Consider the following 16,271-nt stretch of genomic DNA (forward strand, 5'->3'; position numbering starts at 1 on the left):
CTATGGAGAAGAGAGGGGTGGTGACTGGAGCCTGAGAGGCATGTGCTTCCGCTGACCTTCCCAGCTTTAGAAAGCCATAGAAAAGACAAGAGGAGATGAAGCCCGAGAAGCTGGCCTAGGGCCCACTGGTTTCCTGGTAGGTAAGAGCTGATGGTCCATAGCTGGATGCAGGCAGCGGCTCCATTCCCAAGGCCAGCATGAGATGAGGATGTCCCTTCCGGTCTCCTTTGCTTTCCTCTGCATGGACCAGGCCTGAAGTCCCTGCTGTACCCACAGCTAGGGGAAGACAGGGGCTAGCGAGGTGCTGCAGCTCATGCTATCCTTGCCCGGAAGCCTGCGATCATTAAATGTGTGCATGTTGATGACTGCGTCAGTCTTGACCATCATAGGAGGCTGTGGCTTGTGCTTGAGACGGCGCTGGCAGGTGAGGGAGAAGCGGATCTCATCGGCTACTGTGCTGCAGAAGGAGCGCTGTGGAGAGACAAGGGGCAGAGTGAGACAGATCCTCTCCTCCTCCTGACCCTGCACTGAGGCCACCAAGAGCCCCAGAAAGAAGCCTGGAAAGTTCTCAGGAGACAAAGAGGGAGGGGCAGGTGGTATCACCTCTCTGTTTCAAAGAGGAGCCCACAGCACCCCAAATGCCATGCACACAGAGCTTAAGGAGCTTTTACGAACCTGTTGGGGGATCCCCTAAACTCTAAGGTTTTGTTCCCATGAATCCAACAGTAGGCCTGACCTGGAGTTAGGGCTGCAGAAGCCCCTGTGACACATGTGGGGAACCCATCCTAATGGGTCTTCCAACTACTGCCTCCTGCTCAGGAGTTCAGCTCGTGTCTAAGGTGGGTGCCCAGTGAATGGGAAATAAGGGCCTTCTGAGCATGGTATCTGCAGCTTGCCAGAGGGACAGCATGAGTGGGGTGTCCCCACAGGTATCTAGAGGCAGTGGCTCCTGAAACCAGCTACTGGACACGGCCCTGGACTTAGACGGTATACAGTGGGCAGGCTGATGGCCCAGCTCAGACAGCAAAGGTATGGAGCATCAGCACCAGCAGGGTGCATGTGGGTTGTGGTACAGGGGTGGTCACCCCACGCATCAGCACCAGGAGGGAGCATGCAGGCTGTGGTAAGGGGAGGCCCCCCACCTTTCCTGCTTTATGCAGAACCTTGTTCTCTTTCCGAATCCTGCAAGTGTGTCCCCACACAAGGCTGCATGCTGGGTGTTAGCACAAAGCAGTGCTGAAGCAGGTGAGGACTTGACCAGGGAGCTGTGGTCTAGCAATGGGATGGGAACGGACAGCAAGCATGCGAACAAGTAAATCCTCCAGCCAGTTATGCCTGTTATTAAGAGGCTAAAGCAGTAATGTGGAAGAGAGACGCGTGGGGATGGGGACTAGGGAAGGCTAGTAACCGGGATGACAAGAGTTAAAATCTACATGGCCGGATGAAGCTGAGAATACGGTGTACTTCAGCAAGCACCCTCCGGGTAGGTGGAACAGCATGTACAAAGGTCCTGAGGCAGAACCATGCTGGGTGTGTCATGTACTCAAAAGGAGGCATGTGTGAGGGCAAGTTAAAGATGGGCATGAGGAAGAGCAAGTCTAAGAGGTGGGCCAATCTTCAGCTCCTTTATGTTTTCTTTTTAAGAGAAGTATAGAATCCATTTCATTCTTAATGATTCCTAAAAATCCTGGCAGCTGTTTTTCTTTTTTTTTTAAATAACGTTTAACCGTTTCCTGTTAAACATTTAGGTATCTCCCCAGTGTTTTATGTTGTGGCTCACCCTTAGACAAACATCCTTGTGAGCCAGACAATCCATATTCTTGATCATGTCAATGATTAGTCAGCTGCAAGCTGATTTCCAGTGGAGTGGTCTTCTGGCATGGTACCTTTTCAGGCTTTGCTCTCTAAGGCGGTAGCTAACTCACACTCTCTAAGGCCGTGGCTGGCTAACTCACTCACACTCTCCTTTCTTTCAATTGATTTCAGCTTGCTGATTGTTAAACAACTCCAGTTCATTTTGATGGATCTATCAGACACCGATTGTAATGGGCCCTCCACATGTGACCCAGCAGCAGGCTCCTGTCAGCCACACTGGGCCCCGGATGCTTTTGAACTTCTGCCGGAGAGGCCATTCCCCAGCCCATAGGCTTGTGGCTCAGGTGCAGGCTTAACTCACCCCATGGGCCTTCTGCAGACTCTAGAGCTGGGCTCCACCATGGACCAATTAAACAGAGTCTCTGGGAGCGAGGCCAGGGTATTAGCACTTAAAACTCTCTCTCCATGCTTCTAATTTGCCACAGGACCCAGGGCTCCTGCCCCTATCACGCTTGAATTAATCAGGCAGGGGAAGACTGGCTTCACTGTTTGCACACTTGGGCCATCCCTCAGAACTTTTCTTTTTTAAAGTTTTCATTATGGAAATTTCCCAACATATGCGAAAGTAGAGAGTACAATATAATGAACCCCTGTGCCTCTGTCACCCAGCTTCAACAATTACCCTGGGGGTTTAGGAAGCTGACATGGTTTGAATTAAGTTTGAAACAGGGCACTGGCTGCTATGGAGCTTGTAAAAATGTGGTGGGCAGGAAGCACTGGAGATTGCAAAGTCAACCCGGAGCCTAGGCTAACGCGGAGAAAAAGGGTGGAAGCTGGGAGGCTTCCAGGTCAGGTAAAACGGAAGGTACTGTGGAGGCTGGGGCATCCATTGACTGCATACTGGCTGGGGATTGAGTGGAGCAGGGGCTGATGGGAAAGCATGCTTGGTCAGGACAGAGGAGAGCTGGCTGGAGCCTGATGGAGGTCAGGGAGGTGAAATGAGACAGTGCATGCCCACAGGAGGGTGAAACCAGCTTAGTCTTGCCCTTGCCTTCCTTCCCTGTCCAACGCAGCCTCCTCCAGGGCCTCACCTGCTCCCGCTCCGCTGTCTTGCGGAGTTTGTATATAAACTCGCCCACTGCCACCAACACGGACAGGACTAAGCCGGCAGCCAGGACGATGAAGATGCCGCCGATCTTCTGGATGCCCAGCGCGCTGGCTTCCTTGTTCTCCTCCTCTGGGCACCCACTGCCTCGCCACCACTTCTCCTTCATGATGTGTAGTTTGTCTTCCTCCTGCAGCTGCAGGATGGCGATGGTGATTTTGTCCCGGTAGGGGGAGCCTGTGGAGGGGGCAGGGGGTTTGTCAGTGAGCGCTGCTTGCCAGAGCCAGCCACCATGCCTATGCCTCTGGCAGCCTAAAACAAGGGCTCCTTTCATAAAGCCCGCCTCCAAGTCCAGGTAAGGTATCTTGGTGGGGAAGACTTGCTCACTGGATGTCGGTCCTGTGGCCCCGGAAGGCCCTGAGTATGTGGGTGTATTAACAGGGACTGGGCAAGGAGGGTGGGGCGCTGTCCCAGCTCTCACTGCGCAAGGCTAGGGCTAACCAAGCCAGGGCTGTGACTCCATCCCTCTGCTCCTGGCTGACAGAACACCACCTTCCCAGCTCCAGTGGAACGATCATCAGGAGTGTGGGAGAGGAGGGTGGAGGGGCCGGAGAACCTTTGTTTGCACCACACTGCTCTCCCTGGGCCCCGCTCACCCATGGGTGTGCCGATGCCATAGCCCTTGGAGTCAATGAGGCCACCAATCTGGGTGAGGTTGCAGTTCCTTTGTGTGATATACTCTATGGTAGTGGACTCCATGAGCAGAGCGTAGTCAGCTGTGAGCGTCCGCTGGATACCCTCCTCATTGTTTTTCACCAGTGCCGAGGGCTTGCTGCTCATGAAGGCCCACATCTTCTCGAAGGTAGAGATCTTGGATTTCTGGGTAGCAAGGGATGGGAAGGTTTAAACCAAAGTTACGGAGCCCCTCCTCACACGTTCCACTCCCTTTGGTCACTCAGCATGGCTCTAGTTATCCAACTCTGTGTATACTCTGCAGGGTAGGAGAGCACCACCCATTGCATGGATATATAAACTGAGGCCCTGGGAGGCGAGGTGCTGAAGTGCACAGCTGAGGTTCAGACTCTGGTCCACTTCCTGGTAGCCCTGCATTTTTGCCAGGGCACAAACAGTCTTAGGAATTAATTAATTTTTGAGACAGGTTTGAGGCTTGCCGATATAATGGGGCTCTCAGAGCCACCTCTCCCCCTGCGGCCAGGGCAGAGCTGGTCTCTGTTGGAATCAGGCAGCTGGCATGCATTAAGTCCCCAGGACGGTTCATGGACACCCGTCCAGACAGCAGGGGACACTCATGCCAATCTGATCTCTCCTCCTCAGCTACGTGTAGAGTTTGAGGCCAGCTTGATTGTCTCCAAAATCAATTAATTCAAAAGACTGTTTGTGCTCTGGCAAAAACGCAGGGTTACCAGGAAGTGGGCCAGGATGACTTTCACTTTCTGTTCCTCCTGCCTCTGCCTTCCAAGTGCTGGGATTATAGGTGTGTGCCACCACATCTGGTACTCGGGATTGAACAGGGCTTCATGTATATGGGGTAGGCACTCTGCCGACCTAGCTGCAGTCCCAAATCTTGGGCTGACTTCTTCAAAATGAGTTTTCTCCGGCATTCGTTAGTCAATTAACAAGTAGAGGTCTTGTTCTAAGAGCCTTATCTGTATTCACTCACCTAAATCATAAGAAGTAGTAGTTATTAGTCCCATTTTACAGATGGGGAAGCTGAGACACTGTTAAGTAATCCACCCAAGGTTATTCAGAAACTAAGCAGCAGAGGCAGGCTTCAAATCCAGACCCTCTGGAGACAATCCATGTGCCTACCCACACAGCTGCATTGTATCCCAGGAACCACTAGGGGGCACACATGAAGGCAAAGCTCAGTGGGCTTTGACTCCCCACTTTGACTTCAGGCAAAGCTGGATCCATTTTCATACTCTTTCAGGGGAGGACTTAAGCATGGTTCTGGGCTGTTCCTCCCAGGACTGAGAGAGGCTCAGTGGGAATTGTAGGCAGAGAAAAGGTGAGGCTCCTGGGAGGAGTGGTATGCAGGTCTCCATGACTGCTCCATGCCTGAGGCACTGTGCAGGCTGGGCAGGCTGGTGGGTGGGCTGCTGTGTCTGTCACAGAGAGATTCAGGGGGGTCCTTGGGGCAAGGATAGAGGGCTGGGTATGAGTGTCCCCTGCTGTCTGGGTGAGCTAGGTGTTCATGAACCATCCTGGAAACTTAATGCATGCTAGTTGCCTGGTCCCAACAGAGATCATCTCTGCCTTGGTCCCAGGGGGAGAGGTAGCTCTGAGAGCCCCATTGTAACGGCTGTTTCCAAGTCTGGCTGTGGCCTTCTGTGATGTCAGCCTGTCTGATTGGCACCTAGCCCAGCTCTGGTGCACGTGACAACATGGGTGCACTCCCACAGGCTGGCACAGGCTTGGGGGGAAGGGCAGGGAATGAGGCCATGGCTGCCAGAAGGGGGCAGGGAGCCCGAGAGGAATGTGTACTTCTTCTCTCTGGGTGCTTCTGGGCTCTGGCAAGGGATGGGTCCTCTGAAGATGGCTGCCCAAGTCCACAGCTCGCCCCAGGGGGAGAGGCGGTAGCACAGGAGAGGGCATCAGAGCAGTAGGCAGGAGCCTTTGGACTCCATCTTAGATGGAATCAACTGAGCTACAGGGCATGAAACTCTTCACGGAGCAGCCGCTCCCCTGCCTGCAAACTCATTCACGAGCCTCAAAGCCAATGCACAAAGAGTCGGATGCACTGACTCTCCCAGCTTCACCCAACTGCTCTTGCCTGCAGCCACCCTACCCTCAGCTGCTCCAACTCCAGAGCTGCTCTTCTTCTGCCCCACTCTGCAGCCTGCTACCTTCCAGTCATCTTTCTACCTCAGCTCATCCCAAGTGCTCCCCCGCTAACACCTCTTCCCTCAAAGATGAATCTCATTGCCAGCTTTTCTGATGCTCCAGATGTTTCTCATTTTCCGGATAATTTCTGATATGCAGATTCGCCTCTGGCAGCCTCTCTCGGCCCCTCTCCCTGCTCTGCACGCCTCTTCCCAGGGCACCGCACAGCTTCGAAAGACCCCCTTTCTGGGCAGTCACACCCTTGTTCTGTCTCCTCCTCCTAAGTGTGGTCCTGACCTCTTGGGTCATTCTCTGGAAGGGCTGGAATGCCACTTCTGAGTGACACGACTTTGTCTTCATCTCCCTGCGCGTTCCTTGGCTCGTCTCCCAGGTGGTGGTGTGGTGCTAACATACTATGCATTAAATGGCCCCAAGAAGAGATTCCCATGACAAGGACAGAGGACAGCATCTGGCCAACTCTTAGCCAAATGGTACTTCCCTTATTCAGTGCAACAATCCCAGAGGAGATGAGTACGTGTACATGCCATGAGCTTAGAAGGCACTCCTCAGAGTGACTGCAGCCTTGGTTGACAGCTGGCTCACAGCCCACTGAGGAGCCTTAAGCCAGAGGACTCTCAAAGCCCCATTGGATTCCTGACCACAAGCCACCAAACAACAGATGTTGTTTTAAGACATGAAGTTTGGGGTAATTGGTTAAGCAGTGGATAACTAATACACACTCTCACATACGTGCTCCCGAGAACGGTACTGTTCCCGGTTGAGCTGCTTATACAGATAATCCAGAACTCCAGCTCTTCCTGCGATCAAATCCAACCACTTCACTTTGCCAGACGCATGGCTCCCCAGACTCGCTGGCATTCTGGTTGTTCTGACCTAACTGCCGTTCTCCCCTCAAAGACTACAGCTCCTCAGCTGCTGCATTACACTCCTGCCTCCTGCCTCCCAAATTCTGTTTTCTACAGAGGTGGGAGCCAGGTCTCTTTCACCTTCTAATGTACCTACCTGTGAGTTCACCCACTGTCTATCCATGCATGTGTACATCCAACAATCCATCCATGCACCCACCCATGCATGCATGTACGCCTCAGTCCACCCGGCAGGAGTCCCCTAAGCCACTCATACATGCATCTGTCCCTCTTTCCTTTTCTTATTGGCCATCTGCTCATTTCCCCTACCCTTACTCTCCAATGACCCTTTCTGCCAGCCTGCCCTCCTCCCCGACCCTCAGGATGTAATCAGAACACCTTTCTGTCTGAACTCCGCCTTGCACCCTCCATTCCTCCTATCCACAGGTCTCTGTCTGGTGCCAACAGAGATGCTTTCCCTAGATCATTGTCTAAGGCAGAGAATTCAGTTGTGCCTGGAGGGTGTACTGAGGGGGAGAGACTCCAAGGAAGAAACATAGAGATCACTGGTAGGTACAGGGACAAGGAAGGGTACCAGTGAGTACAGCCAAGTTAAGGCGGGAGATGGCACAAAGCAGAAGCCACTATGACATGCCTTTCAAGAATCCCACCTTCCAGTTCCAGGGCTCCAAACTCTTTTGGCTTGTTGTCACATTAGTCTGCAACCTGCTTCCCTTGGATGTCCCCCACTGTTCTTGACCCAGACCCCAATTGGGCCCCATTGTCAAATATACCTGCTCACAGTCTCTCCCCATTATGCTTTATCTTGGAACAGTTCAGAGATTCTGGAGCACTGCCCTGAACCCCCAACATGTCCACCATAGAAAGAAGCAAAGCCATCCTCACCAGAGGCCCGTGTTTCCACTACTGGCCTGAGCTGTAGTCACCTCTCTGGGGAGTAGAGTCCCACAAACCAACGGCTCCGGAGTCATCTGCTGTCCTGGCTCTGGTGGAAACCTTAATAAGGGTGACTGCAGAGCCAGTCACCTAAATCAATTAATGGAATCGTTTGGAGCAGCCAACACGGGGCGATCTGCCAGGATGAAGATGCTTTTTATATCAGGAAAAATTGGCAAGAAAGGGAGTTCCAGGCTCACGACTCTCCATCTCAGCCTCCTCAAAGAAGTGAATTGATTTTCCCCAACTGAAGACACTTAATCTTGAGAATTTAACATTTCTGTACAAGAGAATGTATATGGGGCTATATATGCATATATAAACACCTATCTATCAGCTTTGAGTGCAACTAAATCTCAGGGAGTGGGCAGAGGCAGCTGAGTGGGGCTCCACGGAAGACTGGGTATTTTTCCATTCTGGAGAAGAGACCTTTCCTCATATTAATTAGCTTGCCTGCCCCGGGACCGGGGAGGGGATGGTCTTTGGCCCCGTCAGAACCGTGTTCTAGAGCAGTTAATGGTGCCTCCTGGTTTATTGCTGTGAGTACCAGGAGGCCTCTCTGAGTGCCCAGCCTCTGCTATTACAGTCCCAAGATAGCCTGCAGCTTTTCTCTCAGAGGGCTGCAGGTGGAGATGGCAGATCACAGAGGGCTCAGCTCCACTGCACAGACCCTGGTGTCACAGCAGCCTGTGTTCAGATGACAACTCCTTCTGTTACATCACACCTCTGAGCCTTACCTTCCATGTCTGAAAAATGGGGCCTGAGAGGACGCCTCCCGAACCTGGCTATCATCAAAGTCAGCAGAGGAAAGGCATGGAGTCACTAATGAACACAAGAGCCCCACCCTAAGGCTCTCCATGTGGCGGGCACTATTACCATTCCTCAAGGAGCCTCGGTTCCCTTTAAAGACAGCTTTTCCACTTAGAAAAAGGAAGTAATCTTCGTAGTGCAGTGCAGTTATGGAAAATAAATGACACAAAACTTAGGGGGAAGGGATGCAGGAATTGGCTCAGTTGGGAAAGTACCTGCCTTGCAAACACAAGGACCTGAGTTTGATGTCCAGAGCCCACCGTTAAAAAAAAAAAAAAAGATCTGGCACGGTGTCACCTGGTTTATAATCTCAGCACCAGTTAATCAGAAATAGGTGGATCCTGGGCCCCAATGGTCCCAGCCTAGCCTATTTGGCAAGTTCCAGACCAGCAAGAGACCCTGAGGAAGAACCTGCCTGAGGTGTGCCTGCACACACATACACATGAACATTTGTGCATACACACTCAGGTCTACACACACACATACACACACTTATGAAACTCAAGTGCTGACAGGGTCAATCCTAGTCTGGGAAATGGCATGGCTCGAGGCTTGGTGGAACTGCAAGGAGCTGCTCTGCAGGAACGCTGGCTTGGAGCCGCCAGACTGAGCCACCACATTTCCAAGAGACTGGAGTTGTGAATATTTCAAATGCAAAAGTCTCTAGATTTCAAAGTGCCGACAACCAGCTTAAAAAATATTTCTGCATCAAAGCAAGCAACGGATGGCCCCAGAATCATGTCTATGGGGCAGACAGGCCTGTGCTACCAGCTTGCATTAGTAAATAGTAAGGCTATTCAACGTCATGGGACATCTCCTGTAGAATAGAAAGCCTTCTAAGCTGCACTAGGGATCCCCCTAGTTAATCAACTCAGCAACTCTGCAAAGAGAGGACAGTATCACATCCAGTTCACAGGAGGGAAAACTGAGACCCAGGGAGTTCTTGGGAAGCATAGGAATTTCCAGTTACTTCCCTACGATCCTGAACCATCCAGGCCACACCTGCTGCTTTCTTTCTCTCAGCTCCTTCTAGAATCCTTCTTTTTTGTTTTGGAGACAGGGTCTCACAATGTAGACCTCGCTGGCCTAGAACTCACTATGTAGACCAGGCTAACCCAGAACTCATAGAGGTCTGCCTGCCTCTGCCTCCCAGATATAGAATCCTTTTGTTTTAAGAACCAACTCCCAGTTTCCTCTATGTTCTCTGCGTAAAAGCACATGGTCATGATAACAGGCACCGAAATCTACCACAAAGCCCACTAGGCTCAGTCTGGAGGACCCAGAGAAAGGAAAGTCTCCAGGTGTCAAAGGTGCTTTCTGCTTGAGTTATCTGCCTCCGGAGGTGACTTCGGGGCCAGCTACGCACTGCCCCTGATGAACACTGAAGGTCTAGGAGCTCACTGAATCCTCTAGCGAAGGGTCATAGGTAGGAATCAGTATTTGTTTAGGTGAGCCAGTTGGGGTTTGGAGCAATGAGGTGACTTGCACAAAGCCACTCATTAGAGACACCATCCAATACACATCCCGGCGGTTCTAATTTTAAAGCATGGTGTTTGATTGCATCAGGCTGGACCAGACTGACTACTGTCTGATCCTCCTGCCCCACTTCTGCTGCAAGCTAGGTGGAAAGCTGTGAAGGAGGGCAGCAGAGGGAGGGACTGGGAGCTGAGGTCTGGGTAGCCTCCTGAGCCCTCCAGCTCGGGGAAGCATCACTGTTCAGCTGGAGTGTAGGGATGCAGGCCAGCCCCTCCAAGCCCCTTCCAGGTAGGATGCTGCAGTTGAGACTGTGTAATGGGGAGGGCTCAGCCATGCCCAGGACTGGGGAGCCTGGCTTTTGAGGTTCCAGATTACCATGCTTTCCCCTAACAGCCCCACTGTGCTGAGCTCCCAGCTTCACCACTCAAAGAGGCCACAATCCCTGCAGAATCTCTTCCAGCATCTTCTCCCTTCAAAGCCGCCCAGCTCCCCTGCAAGGAGCTCACCTCCCCCACAGCCTCCTTTACATTTTTGCCTACATATTTTTACAGCCAAACAGTGCTTTCAAAGGACTCCTTTTTCATCTCCTAATTAATTTTTATCTTCCAAGACGGAGGGAGGACAACACAGAAGACGGTGTTTGTGATGTCTGCTGCTCCCTGACAATTCCTCCAGCAAACCTCCTTCAGAGCCAAGGGGCAGACTCTAGCCATGCAGCTTCCTGCAAGCAGCTGGCTGAGTTCAAGGGGCCCAGGGCCCAAAAGCTGGGTGTCTTGTTTCCTGCTATTCCCTTTCTCATGTTCTACTCTTAGCCATGGGAGCGTATTTACTTATTTATTTTGGGGTGTGTCTACATGCTCGACTGTGTGCACATATATGCAAGCTTGTGAAGGCTAGAGGCCAATATCTGGTATATTTCTCAGTTGTTCTTTATTTCATGAAGCTTTACTGATTTACCTAGACAGTCTGGCCTCTGAGGTACAGGGGTCCTTCTCTATCTACCCCACACCCAATACTTGGCTACAGGTGGGTTCCAACATGCCTAGCTTTTATATAGGTGCTGGGAATATGAACTCAAGTCTTCATGTTTACATGGCAACTGAGCCATCTCCCTAGCCCCATGTGTACCACCTAACCAGGAATATGCTAACCACAGAAACAAAGATAACTTGTTTTAAACTTGGGATACTTGGTGTGTGTGTGTGTGTGTGTGTGTGTGTGTGTGTGTGTGTGTGTACGTGTGCACGCATGCATGCATGTATGGGGTGGGTGCTGCCTCCTTGGTGCCTACACTCACCACAGCCTCCTGCACTGGCTTCTCTTAGCTTTGCCACCTTTCAATTCCACCTCTTCCACAGCACCAGACACTCAATTTTATAAGTCCTCTGAACCACTACAATGTGTCAAGATGGTGCTGGGCATGGCCCAAACCACCATGACTTTGTTCCTCCCCAAGGGACACTGCTGAGGACTGTGGTGGGATCCTGAGAGAAACTGACTGAAAGGACAAAGAATATAGGCTTTACAGTCAGGTGTGATCCAAATCTCAGCTCTGCAGTTGTCTAGCTGCGTGTCATTAGGCAAGTCAGTTAGCCTCTCTGAGCCTTGCTTCTACTGTGTGTAACATGGAGGGGACAATACTCACCTGTCTTATAGGGTTGTTAGGAGGAGAACAACAGAGAAACAGGTAAAGTGTGGGCACAGACCTGGGACAACGTGGCTGGTTGCAGAGAAGGATTAATTGATGTCAGGAGAGCATGGAAATGGGGCTGGTCCTGCCTGGCGACATTCAGCTGCTGTTTCCCGCTAATGGGCCCTGGAGCCTCAGAGTCCTGGCTGGGGAGCAGGTCCCTCTACTGCCCTCCTCCCTGTGCTGTCTGCAGGGGAGGAGAGAGAGAGGGTGCAGTGGCTGCTCGATGCTGAGGACTGAGGCTTGGTAGGGAGCTGGGATTCTGCTCTGAGAAGGCAATCTGAGCATCTCTGCATGGAGGGAGGCGGGGGCTCCAATCAGCCGAGATGAGCCTGCACTGGGCTTATTTATGCCACTTCGCTTTGATCGGGAGCCCTGCTTAGAGACAGGCTCATGCCTAATTCATGAGAAACTCTGGTAGTCAAAGGGCTGGGCTGTGGCCTGAGGACAGGGAGTGTGAGCAGGCATGTTCCTGTGCAAGCACACACATACAGACAGAGGCACACGTGTACATGGGTCATCACACTCATACACACATGTGCACAGGCACACAGATACACGCACATGCAGTAGTGCATGTGTGCATGACCACACACACACACACACACACACACACACACACACACACACACACACACACACCACACGGGGAATTTAAGTATATGACATTTGGTGTACATACACACACAGATACTCTGGCATGCACTTGTGTGTACTCACAGATTCACATATGCATTCCTAGATGGCGATCATGCATTTGCTCATTTACAGACACAAATGCAAACATTCACACCCAAGCACAGATCTACCAGTGCACATACAGGCAGACACTCAGGCATGTCTTGTGTGAATGAGCAAAATGCTCATTTACATGTGTCATCTACTCTATACATAATCATACATGTATGGGCATACTGTCAGCCTTGCTCACACTCATGGGGTTTCAACAAGTGCCTGCTGTGCCTTTGACAACATTTTATTTCCCTTTGATCTCAATGCACACTGTGCCCGCCCCAGCAGATGGTGTGACCAGCTTCCCGTGGCAGTAGCCATGGGCAAAGCTAAGTCTCTTTCCCTTCTCCCCCTTCACTAAGTAGCTGCCCCGGCCTCAGGAGAGAGACAGGGAGCTGGCAGAAAGTGCTGGGGATGGAGCACCCATGGGATGGAGCATTTTACACTCTAACTTCTTCCTTTATTTCCTCAGGCCCCACTGGGGCTCATCCCTTTTATTGAAGTCTCCAAAGAGGCAAAGGCTCAGGGTTGAAGAAGCAGAGCCCAGGGTAAAGGGAGATACACAGGCTTCCAGACTGGCAGAGGGCAGCTGATTAATAAGTCAATGGATGCACCCACACAGTTCCCAAAGTCTGATGCTTCCTTCCACGGGGTAATTAGAGGGCCACTTCTCAAAGCATCCTCAGCCGCAGCTCCAGCAGCATCTGGGAACTTTTTAGAATTCTCTGTCTCTGTCTCTGTCTCTGTCTGTCTCTCTCTTCAGGGACTCATGGGGTCTAGGATGGCCTCCCCACAACCTATGTAGCTGAGGATGACCTCAAGCTGCTGACCCTTCTGTTTCTACCTCCAGAGAGCCTAGATTATAGGTGTGCACTGCTATACCATTTTTGCTGTGCTGGAATTGAACCCAGAGCTTTGTGCACAATAGGCAAGCACTCTATCAAATAAGCTATAACCTCCCAGAAGACTCATTTTGAGTCAGACACTCTGTGTGTGTGTGTGTGTGTGTGTGTGTGTGTGTGTGTGTGTGTGTGTGTGTGTGTGTGTATACCAGTACTCAGTCTTTCTGATGATATAGGCTCCATGGCATTCAGACACACATTCAAGTCCCACCACCAATGGTTTAGTCCCTAAGTTTGGAGAGAAGCAGAGGAGGATGGGGTCCAGTTCCTCCAGATGTGATCCTCAGATGAGCCACTGATCTGCCAGGGGCTCAGTTTCCTCACGTGGATTGGGAATAATAATCGCAGTGTTGATCTCACAGGGTTTGAGAAGGTTAATAGCGGAGCAGAGTCTGGCCCACTGTGAGTGCTCAGGGCCGCAGCTATTGTTACTTATCTAGAAGTACATTGAACCTACTGCTTCTTGGGCTCAGGCAGAGTACCCTTGACCTCAACTAGGATAGGGAAAACGGTGAAATTGAGTCAACGCTTTCAAAGCTTGGAGAGCAACAGTCATGGCTCCTGTGAAAGCAGTCACATGGGCAGGTGACAGGGACTTTCTCTGAAGACACTGACATTCTAAGAGGAGGGGGTTGTGTCTTCTGCTCTTGGAAATGGGCAGCTCATCCACTCCAAATCAGCCTCTTGGAGATGGATGGATTAAGACCCCAAGCCAAGAGTAGGGTTCCAATGGTCCCAAGACTGTCTGGAACTGGACCATCTCTCTTCTGCCTCATCCAATCTTTTTCTGTTTATCTTCCTCCAATGATTCACATGGCTTGCCCCAGAAACTTTCAGAGCTTGAGACCAATCTACATGGCTTATCACCACAGCTCCCTAGAGTCAACTGGTTTCACCAGGGAGGAGCTGAGACCTGTGGTTTCAGGCCCCTGGATTCCACTGAGTGAGTGAGTGAATGAGGGGCAGAGCTCCCCTTTTCTATTCAGTAAGGAGTCCAGGTGATGCAAGGAAAAAGAGAGTCTCACCTTGAAGAAGGTCATGGTGGCCCCATCCTTGACAGCACCATACTCAATTTTGGTCTGCTTGGCCAGGTCATCAGCAGAGTCTATGGGTGACTCCATGCGCTCCACAGTCAGAAAGGCAGCCAGGTTGGCCGTGTAGGAGGAGATGATTATGAGTGTGAAGAACCACCAGATGCCGCCGATGATACGGGTAGACAGAGCTTTGGGCATCAGTTCAGAGCCTGAGAGAAGGGAGGAGATACCTTACAATGTGTAGACCACGACATTACCTGGATACCCACATAGGCCCCGAGACCGTTTCTCCAGACTAGCAGATCGGCCCCATTGTCTCTCAGTATCACTGGAAACTTGACTTAAAGGCAAATTCTTTGATTCACCTCAAGAGTCAATAAAAAACTAGAGGTTGGGGAGGGATGGGCAATGTGAGCATTCAGCCCTTCAGTGAGTCTGATCCAGGCTGGTATTTAATAATTTACATTTTCAACACACACACGCACGCACGCACGCACGCACGCATACACACCATTTCAGAGGTTCCTCAGACCCTCGGATGCCTATCGGTGGACCACCGTACAGGGGTCGAATCTATGGGTTCTGAAAGAAAACCCTGTTCCCGGTTCTCTGGGTGATCTGAGGCCAGGCAAGTCTCTCATTCTGGACTCTGCAGAGGATGAAGAATTGTCCTTCCTCTGCCCCAGCCTCACAGAACTGCTGCGATTCTGCAATGGTATAATTTGAAGAGAGATGCATCAGAAATACGAGCAGTATACAAATATGAAATTGCTGGAAGGCACTTGGCAGGAGAAGAAAAATCAACATTTTGGAAGCTCTTTGCTGAAATATATCAGTCTTTCTTCCCGACCTTGTGTGTGGAGCACAATTCAGACGAACCCTTCTAACTGAAGTAATTAACTAGGCGGCTTTCAAGAGATTTAAATAGTGAGTGACTCCTGAACTTTCTGGAATATTTGGACCTGCAATCTGAAAGTGCCTGCTTTGATATGGATGATTTTCTTTTCTCAAAGAAGCCACTCAAGGGAGAGTTTTTCAAATACATACCTAGTTTCCCCCCCTTCCTAATCAAAACCATGTGGGGAATGCTTTGGGGGCCTGGACTTGAGTAGCAGCAGGCAGCAGCAGAGAAGTTATTACTGCAGTGAAGGGGCTTCCAGGTCTTTCTCAGCTGTCACTGAACAAAGATGATGGGCAAAGAAGGAAGGTGAGGCTTCAGGACGCTTGTTAATAGTGGGGACAGATGGTGGCACTTGTCATGAAAGCTGCTTGTCACTCCCCAGCTGCTGGAGCCCACCGATGGGGCGTGAGGCAGGTCTACTTCGTCATCTGCCACACTCACAGCAACACAGTGCTCACAGCCCAGTGGATGGCTGTGTGATGGACACTAAGGAGAATGCCCTTCCTTCCTTCCTTCCTTCCTTCCTTCCTTCCTTCCTTCCTTCCTTCCTTCCTTCCTTCCTTCCTTCCTTCGTCTCTTTCTTTCTTCATCTGGAATCTTCATCATACCTCCCGAAGGGCAGGATTTGCGCTGGGTCTTAAGGCTTCACATGGGAGTGTGAAGGACAGGTCCTTGCAGTTAGCGTAGACACTTGCTTCTCACCAGGTCATCAGACTTGGCAGCGGCACTTTTATCATCTTGCTACACCCTCCCGCCTTTTGAGACAGGGCCTTGCTTGTCTTGAACTCACAGTAATCTCCTAGTCCCAGTCACCCAAATGCTGGAATCCCAGATGCGAGCTACCCATGCTTGGCGGTTGTCTACACATTTAAGCATCTCCAGACATTCCAAAGAGCTGAATCCTTGGTCAGAGTCAGTCATCTTGGGGAAGACCATCTTCTTCCATGAACACTGTTTGATGTACTCAGGCAGAAGCCCCAACCTCGGTGAACCTCACCTAGCCCTCACCTAACTACTTGGAGTTCTTAGTCCCCTCAGCCATGTACCCTCACAGCACTATTCTGCAGCTCCTCCTGCCCACTCTCTGCCTCTGTGGTCCCATCCCCCTGCTTGCTTGGATCAACTTTGCTGGGACGTGG

General features: G+C 51.2%; 1 protein-coding gene across 2 annotated transcripts in view; it reads right to left on the reverse strand.

Moving 5' to 3' along the window:
* Positions 1-276: 276 nt before the first annotated feature.
* The window catches only part of Grik3 (glutamate ionotropic receptor kainate type subunit 3), a 214,035-nt gene continuing 198,040 nt past the window's right edge, over positions 277-16,271 (reverse strand). Inside the window, exons 13-16 of one of the 2 annotated variants that reach the window (XM_035438913.1) lie at positions 14,223-14,440; positions 3,577-3,799; positions 2,907-3,157; positions 277-471 (exon numbers count right to left, since the gene is read on the reverse strand). In XM_035438913.1, coding sequence (XP_035294804.1) covers positions 277-471; positions 2,907-3,157; positions 3,577-3,799; positions 14,223-14,440 — 887 coding nt within the window. Of the gene's footprint in view, positions 472-2,866; positions 3,158-3,576; positions 3,800-14,222; positions 14,441-16,271 lie in introns of both variants that reach the window. The other variant, XM_035438914.1, reaches the window with a different exon arrangement.

This window comes from Cricetulus griseus, chromosome 2, assembly GCF_003668045.3.
Source record: "Cricetulus griseus strain 17A/GY chromosome 2, alternate assembly CriGri-PICRH-1.0, whole genome shotgun sequence".
Taxonomy (NCBI): domain Eukaryota; kingdom Metazoa; phylum Chordata; class Mammalia; order Rodentia; family Cricetidae; genus Cricetulus; species Cricetulus griseus.